Source organism: Dendrobium catenatum, unplaced genomic scaffold, assembly GCF_001605985.2.
Source record: "Dendrobium catenatum unplaced genomic scaffold, ASM160598v2 fragScaff_scaffold_1369, whole genome shotgun sequence".
In the NCBI taxonomy this organism is placed as follows: domain Eukaryota; kingdom Viridiplantae; phylum Streptophyta; class Magnoliopsida; order Asparagales; family Orchidaceae; genus Dendrobium; species Dendrobium catenatum.
This window is the reverse complement of record NW_021319831.1, coordinates 121,645-136,645: the sequence shown is the minus strand read 5'-3', so window position 1 is coordinate 136,645 and position 15,001 is coordinate 121,645. Positions and strand designations below refer to the sequence as shown.

Below are 15,001 nucleotides of genomic sequence, written 5' to 3'. Positions count from 1 at the left end.
GAGATATATATATATATATATATATATATATATATATATTGATAGAAATTACAAGTCCTTAATAAAGAGCAAAACTTACTACTGTAAAAAAAAAAAAATCCTAAAGAGTAATATCCCCAATCAAAAATAATAATAAAAGAATAATAAAAAAAAAACAGTGACAAAAAGTCTAAAAAATATACTTATCTCTTTATAGTTCAACGGTAGATTCAAATAAATCCTTAGTAATTAGGGTGCATTTGAAATAATCTTTTTATAGCTTTATTATTATACACATTATTACCACACTTTTCTTGCTATAAATTTTTTTATTTTTTATTTTTAAAATTTTATGTTGCGAAAGGGATTTTTATAACAAGGTTTGTTATATTTTTGTAGCCATAAGGAAGTTGTTCAATTTTTTGAACGGTCCAGCAGATTAAAGGTAGAGGAGCGAGAGGAAGCTTCCAGATCGCTAAATATTTACCTCTCCAGAAAAACCGACGGAGCATCTTTAGGCCGAGGCCCCTATAAATACCCCTTCTTTATCCGTGACTCAAAACCCTAGCCTTCGTTGTGCGCCTCCCAGAAGCGTAACCCTTGCGGTCTTGGTCAGGAGGATCTCATGGCTTCCAGGAAGGACGATCCCAAGAACTCGGAGCACGATGGTGCAAGCCCCGGGTGAGATGTCTTCTCCTATTACATGTTTTTTAGTTATTTTCTGTTAGATCTGTCTTCGTCCTCTAATATTACTTCTTTTGGCATACAGGAAGATCTTCATCGGCGGGCTTCCCAAGGACACGAGCATAGGTTAGTTCTATTCTTTATTGAAAGATTTTAGTTTTTAATGATACAATGATCTAGAAAAGTGTGTTTCCTGTTGTTATAGTGAAGATTCTCGGCGTTATAGTTTGATTTGGTTTAATAGTTTTTTTTTTTTTTTTACTTTCAACTTGATCTGCGCGGTTTGATCTTCAAGGTTTTATGTTATAGTACTATAGATGTATTTTTCCTTGTTCTTTACTATTTCCTAGCGGCTGCACGTATTGGATCTTTTGTTTTTAAGGTTAATTCTTCTTATTGTAGACCACCTCCGGATTGCAATATATTCTATGATTTAATTCTTGCAAATAAACTGTATTTTTATATTGTTAAAAATGATATTTAAAAATAAAAAAACATTATTTAGTATAGTTGGCTTGATTTTTGGCTTGCCTTTGTCTCAAATGGATTTTCACTTGTAGCTTCCATGTATATTTTCTTTCATTTCCTGTAACATGTGTAGATATATTTGGTCATTGATTTCTCTTGAGAATTTCAATTGTTATAGTTAGGAATTTCTGGATTCAAGCAGTCCAAAAATTTTCCTTATTTCCGTAAATTTACACGACCAAGTTGTGTTTAATTTGATAGTTGTATACTTTTGCATGATGTTTGCATTCTAAGGGCCATGCACTTTGTTATCTTTTTGTACATTTCAAACAATGGACAGCTTCATTGTAGAAAATTGTTTCACTCGGTATACGGCCTTCAGTGCCTGACATATTGTTGAGTAAATTATACACTACGTTATAAGATATTGATTTTGTATCTAGTTACAATGCTTTATAGACTAAAGTGGAAATTATTGTATTAGTATTGTCATATTTTTATTTAAATTATGTTAGGCCTTGTTAACCAAAAGTTGTATGCCACTGCTTGTGAAGCATGGTATATGGTGGCAAAAATGGCAAAGAATATAGGCATGATAAGGCTAGCATTACTTGCTACATATATAAAATATAAAATTTGTAGTAGAATTAGTAGCCATATAGATGTATATTATTATTTTTATAATGCTTTTAGTAACTTTGTTTAAGGTGGCTATATAATTTGTTGGTTTTAAACTTTTGAACATGATATTAATTAATCATGTGTATTTTCTGTTCTATTAAAATTTAAAAGGCTGAAAGGAGATTAATGTTTTGAAAAGCAACGATAAAATAAACAAGAAAATTACAACAAACTTAAAACATTTTTGATGTCTAATATATATATATTACAATATGAAGCAAATGTGATGATCGATTTACTATATAAAGCTTTATTATTTGAGAAATTTAACAACAATCTAAGATGACAGTGAATGGTAAGCAAATATTGAGGAACATTGAATGTTGGTAAACTAAAAGGGTTAAATTTCCTTGTAGATGCTCTGACTAAAGCAAAAAAGATATGGGCTTAAGGTTGATATATTTTTTCTTTGGTTATATGTTCTCACCAGACATTTGCAAGTGTTTGTACCTTGGTGTATGCATTTTGGTGATGATATTCTTGATGTTGATTAGACTAGAGAGGGAGTTGAATGTAAACTTGAATTATGGAGGTTAATCTTAGATTCTAAAGCTTTTCGTTTAAGTAGATCTAAAACCAAATATATGGAGTGTATTTATAGTAGTAATTGATCTAGTGTGGGGATTGTGACTTTGAGTGATCAAGTTATTAATAAGAGTATACATTTTAGATATATTGGGTTTATTGTTTTGAATGATGGTGAAATAGATGGGGATATTATTAGTAGAATTCAAGTTGGATGGTTGAAAGTAGAGGAATGCATCAAGCTTTGGTGCAGAATGTTAGTCATTAAAAGTGAATTATAATATTAAGTTAAGTGTTGTAGAAACGAGGATGCTCAGGTGGATAAATGCCTTTACTCTTAGAGACATGTTACGAAACAAGCATATATGTGAAAAGGTTGGAGAATTCTAGTGGAAGATAAGATTATAAGAGAGTCACATTGGATGATTTGGTCACATAAAATGGCGGCTTTCTGATGATCCGATTAGGAGAGTAGATGTGTTCCATTTGGCTTATGTTAAGAAAGGAAAAAGTAGACTTAAAAAGACTTAGTTTGAAAGTATTAGAAATGACCTTTCTTTATTAGATTTAAATGAGATTTTAACTCGTTAAAGGATAATAGAGAAAAAGAATTTATGTAGCCGACCCCATGTGGTGGGATAAATGCTTGATATTGTTGATGTTTGTAGATACTCTATTTGGGACAATAAAAATTTATTTTGTTGTCCCATTGAACCTAGAAGGGTGATCATATGAGGGATATGCAAATGAATGAATTTAATGTTTATGGAAAATTAATGTTACCTTTTAGTTGTCTCCTCTTGGAACCTATACACGGAAAAGGTATATTTCTCAAGTCTACTATATTTATAGTCTACCTAAGATATTGAAAATTAGGATTAATTAAAGTCTCTTTGCTGCATTTTCTATAATATAATAAGTAGTATAGTTTTTCATTATCATTTAAAAGTTATACATATAAATAAGGAGTATTTATGGGATATATAATAATTTACATTTGGTTGCAAAATAGTTGGAAAAGAGAAGGGATGCAAGTAAAATTAATTAAGGAAATAACATATTTGGAGAAGCTTTTGGTCTAATATAATTTGGCTTATCATTCTATATGATTCCTCTAGTATATATGGGCTCAATGGTGATTGTTGGATATAATACAACTCTAGATTAGGGGTTATTATAAAATTTTTAAAGGTCTCTGTTCAAAATTATAATTAACTTTTGGTATTTACATGAGTTTATATACTTTTATTCTTGTAATATTTATACATATTAACAATTTTATGCTTTGAATTCTAGGTTTTAGAATCATATGCATCCTTCAGAATTCAAAGAGAAGGGTTTAACAAAAGAGTGTTGATGTTTTTAAAATTAAAATATTGTGATAATAAATTGGTAATCACATGCCATCTTTTAAGTAGTAGCATAGATAGTCTACATTTTTGCAAGTCAAATGTCTAGATATATTAGTATACTGTCACCAAATTTATGACATTGTCATCCAAAGAATTTGACAATGGAAATAATAAGCTGCATGCTGGTACGAGAAAGTAAAGTTTGTTTGATCTTGCAAATAACCAGAATCCAGTGCTTTGAAAGTTTGCTCCATCTTTGCCCAGTAGATGTAATTCACTTCTCCATAAGGAGCCCAAGATGTGCTGAAAAGTTTTGTTTTAAGTAAATTCAGAAACCACATGAGCCATTAATGCATTCCTAGAATTGCCATGCTCAAAGCAACTCAATATTGGGAGGGAAGGTTTTTATTGTTGTTAGGGATGCATTAGGCCTGGCTAGCAAAACTGTAACATTTTTTTTTTCTGATTTATCTATTTTATGATTGATAATGTAGGCATGTTTTCATTAGAAATGGGTCATTGCTGGAAGTAAATGCTTCTAGCAATACATCATCATCCTGAGAACTTTAAGAATTCTCTTGTAATGAATCGTTGCTTGTTTCTAAACAGAGCTGCAAACTCAATTCTTTTCTTATGGAATATATCATGGCACATTCATCATGAACATTCTGCACTCAAATTTATTAGGAGTGGCAATATCTCTTATGCGTTGTAGTTTATTGTGGATCAAACCTTTACTAATAGCTACTTTGCTATTTGGGTCATGCTCATTTTGATTTTGTTTCATTTTGCAAGTTGCCTGTTTCTTTTATGACAAATGATTGTACTAAGACGTGTTGCTATGTTCATACTATGCCGTTGTTCTTTGTCTTACTTATTTTGTTTTTTCTAACACCACTTGTTTTGGCTCAATAGCTACATTCTTGAAACATTTTGGGAAGTATGGTGAAATCATAGACTCAGTAATCATGAAAGATCGATTCACTCAACAACCTAGGGGATTTGGGTTCATTACATATTCTGATCCTTCTGTTGTTGATAAAGTCATAGAGGACAACCATGTCATAAATGGGAAACAGGTAATTACTCTTGAGAAGTTTCTGGTATTAAGCCTCTTTTTTACTGAAAGAATTGTGAGGTATCAACCTGATATTACTTTTGTTGTTTCTAGGCGTTAATATTATACTTGATATGCTCTTATTTATTGATAATAATAATTTATTTATAGAATTTTTAATGCAAATGTCTTAGTTGCATTCGATGTATTTTCAGTACTGTTTTAATTCTGGTTTAGAAATTTTGGAACTGTTTTCAAAATTTTGTATGCAAGAATGTTGCCCTCTTTCCATCGTTTCCTATTATGACCTGTATTTGATTGAAGTTTAGCGTTTCTTATTGTACCTGATGTTATTTTATGTGATGTTAAAGGTTGAGATAAAAAGAACCATTCCGAAAGGCTCTGCCCAGTCAAAGGATTTCAAAACAAAGAAGATTTTTGTTGGAGGTATACCATCAACCGTGACATCAGGTATTTGTTCTCTTTTGGATGCATTCATTGTGTTATACGAATTGTCGCCATAATGTATAAATTAATTTGTTGTTATTTTTGTTTATTAGATGAGTTCAAGAGTTTCTTCTCCAAGTATGGCAAGGTTTTGGAGCATGAAATCATTAGTGATCATGTCACCAAGCGATCACGTGGCTTTGGTTTCATAATCTTTGATTCTGAGAAAGTTGTTGATGAATTACTGTCTGATGGCAATATGATAGACCTAGCTGGTAGTCAGGTGAGTTATGTGATGCGTGTAATTAGGAATTTAGGTCTCATACTGGTCTTTGAACTTCAGTCATTCATATTTGTGGAGCCATTCAATTGTTTTCTCAGAAAAAAGTTATCCATTTCTTCTACAGTTTTCAGTAAAATTTTTTCTTTGCATCATCTGAATGGCTGTTCATAATTTCCTGTCCACGACCTCATTTTCAACCTTAAATGTCTTAGGTGTCTACATTAGTTTGTTTTATGTTAGTTTGACCTTTTATCTTGCAGGTATAAGCAATAATATTAAGATTTCACTGTCTAGAGCAGTAGTTAAAGGACATAGCTTATTGTTCATGCTTTATTGTAGGTGGAGATCAAGAAAGCCGAACCAAAGAAAAACTCTAGTGCACCACCTCCTCATTATGGTAGTGAATTTAGGGATCGTTCTTATGGTGATGGACTTGGTGGATATGGTGGAGGCTCTTTTGGTGGGTTTGGAGGTGGTGGATTTGGCCCTTCATCCTATAGAGGAGGCGGAGGAGGTTTGGGCCCTAGGCTTGGTGGTTATGGTGGTGGTGCTGATGAGTTCGGAGGTGGTGGATATGGAGGTTTTGGTGGTGGAGGCCTAGGTGGTTATAGAGGTGAGTCATCGCTCGGTTACTCTAGTCGACTCAGCTCATATGGTGGAGGTTTTGGTGGGGGATATGGCGGTGGTGGGTTTGGTGGTGGGGGATATGGTCGTGACGAGGGCTTTGGGGGTTACGGTGGATCTAGTTATGGAGGTGGTTATGATTCTGGTCCAGGTGCTGGCTATGGCTCAGGTGGCGGTGGATTGTATGGAGGTAGGGGAAGCTATGGTGCTGGTGCTGGACCTACAGGTCGGTACCACCCATATGCAAGATAGGTTGCTGCCATTTCTGCTCCATAGGTGTTTCTCAGGTATCAATCCTATTTAGTTCAGAAGGTATTCTATCAGGTACCAGTTTTATTTAGTTCATAAGGGTGGTATTTGCAGGGCACCTCTTTCTTTTAGTTCAGCAGGTATTTCAGGCACCAGTCCTAACTCTTTAGATCAGAAGGGGGTCAGACGATTGCTAGTAGATATCCTGCTAGACTATATGATGAACGAGAGAAGTAGTTCGTGAAAGTTCCATAGGCTTGTTTGCTCGTCTTTCAACAATCGTTCCGAAGAATCATCTTCTGTATTGGCTTAGTTATCTATTTGTAGCGACATTTGCTATCGTTTTGTTGCTAGACTTGGATTTTATTTGTAGAACCTTATTTAGAGTTACTTTTAAGATAATGACCTGCTATAGGCTTGTTTGCTGCTGTTTATTTAAGTATTGTGAAGCGGATCTTTATTGCTGGCTAGTTGATTGAAATGGACGATTGTAGCATCTAGCATCTAGTGATGTTTTTGTTTATAGACAAACCTTATGGCCGTTACATTAAGGTCACATACATGCTATCTATTGCGGGTGGTAGTACTGGTCAATGTAGGATTTTTTCCCATATAGCTCCCGTCCCTGCTGCTGTTGCTGGTTTTGTTCTCATATTAGTTTATGTTTGGGCTTTTTTCTCCCTTGCATCATTAGTGAACATTCTTTATATGTTTAACTTAGTTTTGATAGAAAAATTTTTGGTAGGTTCGATTATGTTATATTTGAATCAGATTGTATAGTTAAGATATATTTGAATCAGATTTTATTTTTTGCCGGACTATTTGGGTAGATTTTCTAAACTTTTTTTTTTCTTCTGGTTTAAACTTGATGCGAAGGAGAGATACGGAAAATTTGTATTATATTTCACCAACTTCTTTTAACGTGAAAGATTGTTGTTTTTATGCAAGTATTTTTATTGTAATTTTTTTGTTATGTTATAATGTTGTGATATTTTATTTGCTTCTCTTTTGAGAATATCAATATATGTAATTATGTGGAAAGGCTAACATTCTTTCTCTATTTATTTTTTTATCAATTGCCCATAAAGTAATGATCTGAACAAAAAAGTAAGAATGTTTCTATGACTTTTAGAGAGTAAAAATTAACTCATGAAACCAAAGAATATCACTAATCAGTGCATGTGGGAAATCAATCAATTGGCTCTCGTTATACTTGATGATGATCATGATGCTTCCTTCTATGTAATTGCTAAACAACTATTTTGTTAAGTTTGTGATTATTTTTGTTAATAAATTTTAATTTGTGATGTTAAATTTATACTATTTAAGTTTGATTTAACGTGTAGCAATGGTTTGGCATAATTATTGAATCAAATGTAGAGTTTTAGCTGACTATATTATTACGTTTGTCTGGAGGTTAATGATGATGTGTTATGCTACCAAATGATGTGATGGGTTTGAATTGGTCTCTAGATGATTCGTTAATCACAATTAATAATTTTTCTTCTTGTTGATGCTCATTCTGAAGCTTCAATTTGGTTATGCTTCATCAAACAAACAAATAGAGAAAAAAAAAATGATAAAATGATATTTGTAACCGAAGGCATGCTATTTAAATGGTACTCTTGATAAGTTTTTATTTTTATTTTTTATGAGTGACTTAACAATTATTATGGCATAGTTATGCTAAGCGTGCTCTAAATTATATTTATATTAAGAAAGCTTAGCATGAAAAAATATATATTCTAAAATGTTTCAGTTTGTTTATTGAATTACCAAAGTATATAAATTCATGTTGACAAGTAATAATGATGTCTTATAATCTCCCACCTAAGACATGCGTCATAACTCATTATATATTAGTATTTGTATTAGAAAAAAATTTGGTGAAAATATATAAATTTTGATTTCCATAGATGTATTTTTTAATAATAAAGTCAATAAATTTAGCCTCCATTAAGATTAAACTGTGTTTACAAAAAAATTTAACATTGTTTATGATCATTGACTCATGAGTGTTAGAATTTATTTGGGATGGTTTTTTTATTGCTTATTAAAGGAATTTTTTAGTTAAAAAAATTTAATTTTTTATTGCAAATTGCTTTAAGAAGCATTAAAAAAAAAATGTTTAAAATGAAAAAAAAAATTTAATATGATATATTGAGAATTCTTTCTTGACAATAAATTCAATGTTAGGTTGATTATAAAACAAAACTGAAAAAAAAAACATAACTTGTAAATAGTTCGTTTGAGATGGCTTTTTTTACTCCTTTGTAAAGCATTTTTATAATAAAAAATTAAAATTTTATATCAGTTTAAACAAGCAATATAGAATAAGAAATTTTGAGATCCAAGATTTGAAAAATGAAAAACTCTTAAAGCTTAAATCGAAAGCTTCAATCACATTAGATCAAAACAGAAGCAGTGTGCGAGTTGGTTAAACTCCATAAATACGGTAGATGGATTGTATCAAATTTTAGCAAGAGCATGAATATATGGCTACAAAAATATTATTTGGAGTGAAGGGTTATGATTGTTCTATTTTTATGGAGTATTATTTGTCATTAAAATTTATAACATCATGAGAAGAAATTTCATATCCTTTTACACAATTAACAATTATTTACAAATTTAAATTGTATTTATTGTTTTCAAGTACAAAAAAAAAAAACAATTTCAAGATTTTTTTTACTAAAATATTGCTTTAAAAAATAGTAAGAAAATTATTCCAAAAAAAGCTTAATACTCTGCATATTTTAACAAAGATTCTTTGGTGCATGGGGAATTGAATATCCTAAATAACGTTGTTAAATTTGAAAGAATAATTTAATTACTTTGTTTTATTCTATGGAACTCCAACTAGTACATTTATCATATGAGGTAAGAGCCGGATATTCAATTTAATATATTGGATATATTCCTTAGAGAGATAAATAATACATACATATTATCTCAATTAATTATTAAGAATTGGTATAATAAGTTATGAACACTATAAAAAATTTAAAATAAGATCAAAAGATTAGCAAAAAATCTCTATTTGTGTGTCTTGTTTAGCACAAGAGACCAATTGTTTTTATTCCTATTATTTTGAGCCATATCTATAATGTGAATAAATAAAAGTTGGTTGTTATGAGGATAGTGAATACTATAAAAATTGATTTTTTTATGAAAAAAGAAATTACAAAAAAAAAAAAAAAATCTATAAAGAAAACACATTTTCAAGAAATTTTTTTATGAATTTTTATCCACCAATAATTTTTGTAGGCATTAAACATTCCACATAAATAACTCAAAGATATTGTAATATTGAGTAATTTTATATTACATAGTAAAAATCCATATGAAACTTAAAAATATAAAAAATTAAATGTTTATATCATATCTACTATTTCACTCTTACTCTCACTAACTCTCTTTCTCTTCTCCTGTCTCTTTTTTCTTATCTTCTAACGTTTGTTGTTTACCTTTATATTGTATTTGCTACATAGCTTATTTTTGTTTTTTCATCTCTTTTATACATCTATTCAAATCATTTACTCTTCGAATATATTTACTACATAGCTTCTATTCAATTTTACATCTCTTTTATACATCCATATATAGCATCATCGTTTCAAAAACTTAATTATTTTTTAAAAAATTAAACTATAGATTCCAAAGTAACCTCAAAAGGGAAAATAATCCAAAATTAAGTCATTGTGTAGGCAACAAAAATAACAAAAAATAGTTAAGAAGGCCATGAAGCCTGCCGGGCTTAAGAAATGACAGGAGGCTTCATGCAAAACCAACAGAAAAGTTTGCTACCCATTTGTCAGGCTAGGACCATCCAATGAAGGCAGCAACCCAAAATACATACAAAGGAAAACCACAAGATAATCAAGCAACAAGAAGTCCTAAATCCCCAACAAAGGCCACAATTGAGCAAACAAAACGAGTGAAACAACCACCAAGGTTGTCAAAACAAGCCAAGGCCATCCAGGTGGGCGAGCAAGAAGCCCACATCATCATTGTCTGACCAAAATGATCTCCCCAACATACAAAAGGACCAACAGTAGTAAAAACCACAATTAGCAGACCAGTCCCAAAGTTTTCTCCCATTGCAGAAGAGAAGAAGCAACTAATACAAGGAAAAACATCATTTTTTTTTCCTCCAGCTTCGTTTACCAACCACCTTGTAAAAGGCCTTATCATTAATTTGAGCAACATTCAAGTCATAAAGATCCTCAAAATCCTCCCCAGGTTCTTCATTTTCCTCCCCCACATCTCAATTAGCTGGTGAGATACAATCAACTAACCAATCAGATTGAACCACACAAATATGCTTCAGCTTCAATGATAAGTGAGCAAGCAAAGCATCATTAAAAATGTTCAAAATGAGAACATCTATAAGAAGAATATTATCATTCATATCCGCTCAATTTGAGAACATTGACAGATCATTAGGATCCATGGAATTAGCAAATTTCTATAGAAGGCTCAAATACATCCACCTAATTAACTTCACATTCCAGCACAACCAAATCAATCATAATTTCTTGGTCAATAGCACGGTTCTAAACTAAGGGGCTACAATTAATTTTCAACAAGGCAAACACATTAGTAATTCCCTGTCGCTCCAAGCCAACATCAACAGAGGGTAAAGTCCCCTCAATTTCAGAAATCATAATAGGAGAAATAATTAAATTATTAGAGACAAGATCAGTAGTATGAATAAAATCTAAAACATTCAAATTGGCCTGATTAGTTAAATTAACAACATAATCAACAGGGCCAACCACATTACCAACATTAATCAATGAATGATTCTTAAAATTATCCACGGTAGTGTTGTGAGGAACAACAATAGAAGACCCCCTTTGAAATAAGCTTAGTGGTGGCTATATCAACATTAGTTGGCAACTCAGGTATATTAACAGGATCATCATTTAAGTGGTGATGAAAAATACAACAATCAGCTTTAGAATGGCCCAAAGATTTGCAAACATCACAAAAGGAGGGGAACTCCTCCATATTGACATGTTGAATGTACCCAAGGTTTTCAGCGCCGACCCACGCCTTATCAAAATAGCTTTTGGTGATATCAAGTTCAACCAGAACACGAGCAACATAGGGGCTCGAACCAATAGAGGTGGCATTATTAATTTTTAAAGGATGACCAAACAAAGATCCCAAACCCTGAAGGATTGGGGGTGGGGGGGGTGGGGTCGTAAGCTAGCGAAAAAATATACTTTAGACGTGGAATGTGTATAAGAAGAATGAGTAGCATATGAGGAGCTTTCACACGCACCTCATGGAGACAAAATAGAGTGGTAGAAATGAGGTAATATAGAAATTTTAGACGTGGAATGTGTATTTTAAGAGTTTTAGGTATTAGATATGTAAATAAGCAAGTTTAAAGTGTTATGTATGTAAATCCTGCTTTATATTAAATGCTTTGGGTTAAGCAACATTAAATATACTTTTAAGACATCTAATAACAATTTTGATTTATGACTATTCCTTTAATTAGGTACGTTCAATATTGTTACCATAATTGTCTATCAAATTTATTTGGTGGGAAAAATATCAAATTGGGTCAACTTAATAATGTTACCATAATTGTCCGAGTTAAAGCCACCTTCCAAAAATTCATTGTTTTATCAATGTAATTTGTTTAAACATCTGGATTAAGGGTAGTTTCTTTTGAGGAAAGAAATTATAGTAAGATATTATAGCATAATTTTTTCAAAGTTATGTTATGCAATATTAGCCATATATTAAAAAAAACTAATTACTTTGTTGCGTGCAGGAACATTCACGACATTAGAGAGATATAGAGCTTTAACGTCTTAGCTTTACACGAATATGCAACACATAAAAATAAAAAAAAATAGTGAAAAATTTTTAAAAGATACAAATAACAAATTAGTTGGTTGAAGTTAGAAGAGCCCTTTGGCAAGAGTCCATTAAAGTGATGAAGTTGAGGGAGAGTTGATATAAATGTCGTGCATTAATCTTATAAGAGAAGATATGTGTTGGCATTTTACATAGGCGATGGAGTCAGCATGTGTCAGAGTTGCCAAGTAATAATGATTAGAAGATTGTAGCTAAATGGATCGCGGTTGGCGGGTTCATTCGGGTCATATTAGACTATTTTTGATGTCGTTGGGTTTGTCTCGTTCAAACATTTAGTTTTATTATAAGTTTGATGAAATCTTTTGATCATCCAATTAATATCTTAAAATTTTTAATTATGCTTTTTTATCTTGATTTGAGCTCATTTAGGCTTTGATTTGACTTTTTTTTTGTTACTGTGTTCGTCTCGTCGAGATGTTTTATTTAATTATAGATTTGTTGAAATATGAATTTATATGATCGTTAACTTAATTTTGAAAATTTTTAATTCAAATATACCTCAATATAGATTTCTGTCTGATCAAGGCCATTCTTGATGACGAATCAATTTTCATATTATTTATATCTCTACAATAAATCTCCATAATTTATATAAATTTATTCCAAAGTATAGTGAGCATTTTCATATTTTTATTAAAAATAAGTTGACACAATTTTTTTTAACAAATTGATACAAATATTTTAAAATATAATAATTGAGCATAAAAATAATTATAAATATATTTGTTTTTATATAAATGAAAAATCCAAATATAGAATTAAAATTTTCCCAAAAAGGAAAAAAGGTTAGAACATCTCCCCTCCCAGCTTTCCGGTCTTATACAGGAGAACCATTGTATCTTCCCTCGCCCGAAATCTCCTCCCGAGAAATATGGAAGACCACCGCATCTTCTCGTTCAGCGATAAATTCCCGTTTTCTCGGGCTCTTCCCAAAGACTCAAACCGTTCTAGTTAACGAACAGATCACCACGGACGAGCTGAATGCTACGAGGCAAAATATCGTTCGCCGAGTTATAACCGTAAGCGTCTAAAAAAAGCATTGACAAAAAACCGTATCGAGTATAAAAATACGCAACGCTTTGTATTTAAATAAAGGAAGAGAATCCGAGAAGGAGAAGGAAGAAGGAGAAGGACAAAACGATGGGCGACTGTATCGTCGGTCTCTCTCATCAGCCAAAGCTCGAGCTTGCCGAAGGGTGGATAGGTATTTATTTTAATTTTAATTTTTTTTTACATTTTAGTTTTTACATATTCTTTAACTATTTAATGATAAAAAAATATATGTTATATTTATCATAAATAAATTTATGGCTTTTTTAATAGATACTAATTGGTGATGTGAATTTGATATATAATTTATAGATCTTAAATATATAGCATAAATTAATAATAATTTATATTTAATTTATAAGATTATATTTGAATTAAAGTTATATTTAATTTGAATTAAATTTAAAGATTGAAAATATTTAAATTGAAAATTATACGAGATGTTATTTGTGTATGAATATTATTTGTTTTTAATCGTAATTATTATATTATTATTATAACATTTGAATTTTTTTAAAAAATTTTAATATTTATTATTCAATTTTGGTTGAAAATTTTAAATTTGAATCTCTTCTTCTCCTGATTCTACAAGTGATATGATTTTTACAACCTTGCTGTTATGTGAAAATTAAAAAAATGGATAATTTTATTTATTCTGGATTAATATTTTGTTTCATATTAATTAATAATGAATTTTTATTAAATAATGTAAGAATTGCAATCTATTTTTGGCTTACCCACACATAATATATAGATTATCAGTCTATTAGAATTTTAAATTATAAACATATTAGATTTCAAAATTACAATTAAATATTAATTATTATTCAAATGGTTATCTAAGGAGAGGTTAAAAATAATCAATTTAGACCAATTTTATCTTGCATTTTTGTTTAATAAATATGGATATTGTTAATATTTTTGATGTTTTTTTGTCAATTTTTGTTTATAAGAAAAATGTCAAAATGAATATCTTTGATCATTAAAGTTCCTAAACTGCAAGTTTTCAAAAGCCAATTTCAGTTCTTATAATCAGTTTTAATAGTTTGGTTGTTTTCAGAATTCAATTTTGTTTTTTTAATTTAGTTATTTGTAGTTTATATTATTGTTATATATTATATGAAATAAAAATAATTATCAACTTGGGCTCGAATTTATGAAGATTCAATGATAAATTTCTAATAGATTTTTTTTTTGTAATTAGTCAAATCCTTTAATGATATTTATTTAAAATATAGGATTTTTAAATTTTAAATTTTAATTAGTTTTGTCATAAAATTTTAATTTTTAACATAAAAAATTTATTATATTAAAAAAATCTACATAATAATTTATTAATCTCCACTTCCTTAATATGATTAGTTATAATGAGAAAGAATGTCATATATTTTTACTTCTGAATGCTAAATTTATCAATATAACTAAAATGCTAATAAAACAACATATTAATTTAATTATAATCTATCTAAAATGGAATCAAAATTGCATCAAAATTATCATATAAAAATATACTTTCAGAGGGCATCACTCTTAATAATAAAAATTAGAAATATTTTACATATATAACCTAAATTTATATATTTGCATATCTAATATTTATATTCTTATGTTTATTTATATAATATTTTAACATTTAAATTATTTTGAGGCTAATTAAGATAAACTCACACACTTATCATATATGTAAGGCTTGAACCCAATACC

The 15,001-nt window shown here is 30.1% G+C and overlaps 1 protein-coding gene across 2 annotated transcripts; it reads left to right on the top strand.

Annotated features, from left to right (window-relative positions):
- Positions 1-502: 502 nt before the first annotated feature.
- LOC110101090 (heterogeneous nuclear ribonucleoprotein A3 homolog 1) lies at positions 503-6,909 on the top strand. 2 transcript variants are annotated; one of them, XM_020828855.2, is made up of 7 exons: positions 503-660; positions 749-789; positions 4,605-4,768; positions 5,118-5,217; positions 5,307-5,476; positions 5,816-6,387; positions 6,464-6,909. In XM_020828855.2, the coding sequence occupies exons 1-6, from the start codon at positions 605-607 to the stop codon at positions 6,350-6,352; spliced, it is 1,068 nt and encodes a 355-aa protein (XP_020684514.1). In that variant the 5' UTR covers positions 503-604; the 3' UTR covers positions 6,353-6,387; positions 6,464-6,909. The 2 variants fall into 2 exon arrangements, with proteins under 2 accessions (XP_020684514.1, XP_020684513.1); XM_020828854.2 differs by having other exon boundaries at positions 5,816-6,909.
- The last annotated feature ends 8,092 nt before the right edge of the window (positions 6,910-15,001 follow it).

Bases quoted from the DNA above. Each gene is read 5' to 3' on its own strand.
- LOC110101090 (XM_020828855.2), top strand. From the start codon at position 605: ATGGCTTCCAGGAAGGACGATCCCAAGAACTCGGAGCACGATGGTGCA. The intron at 790-4,604 runs GTTAGTTCTATT...TTGGCTCAATAG, and splicing joins TCCCAAGGACACGAGCATAG to CTACATTCTTGAAACATTTT. The intron at 5,218-5,306 runs GTATTTGTTCTC...TTTGTTTATTAG, and splicing joins ACCATCAACCGTGACATCAG to ATGAGTTCAAGAGTTTCTTC.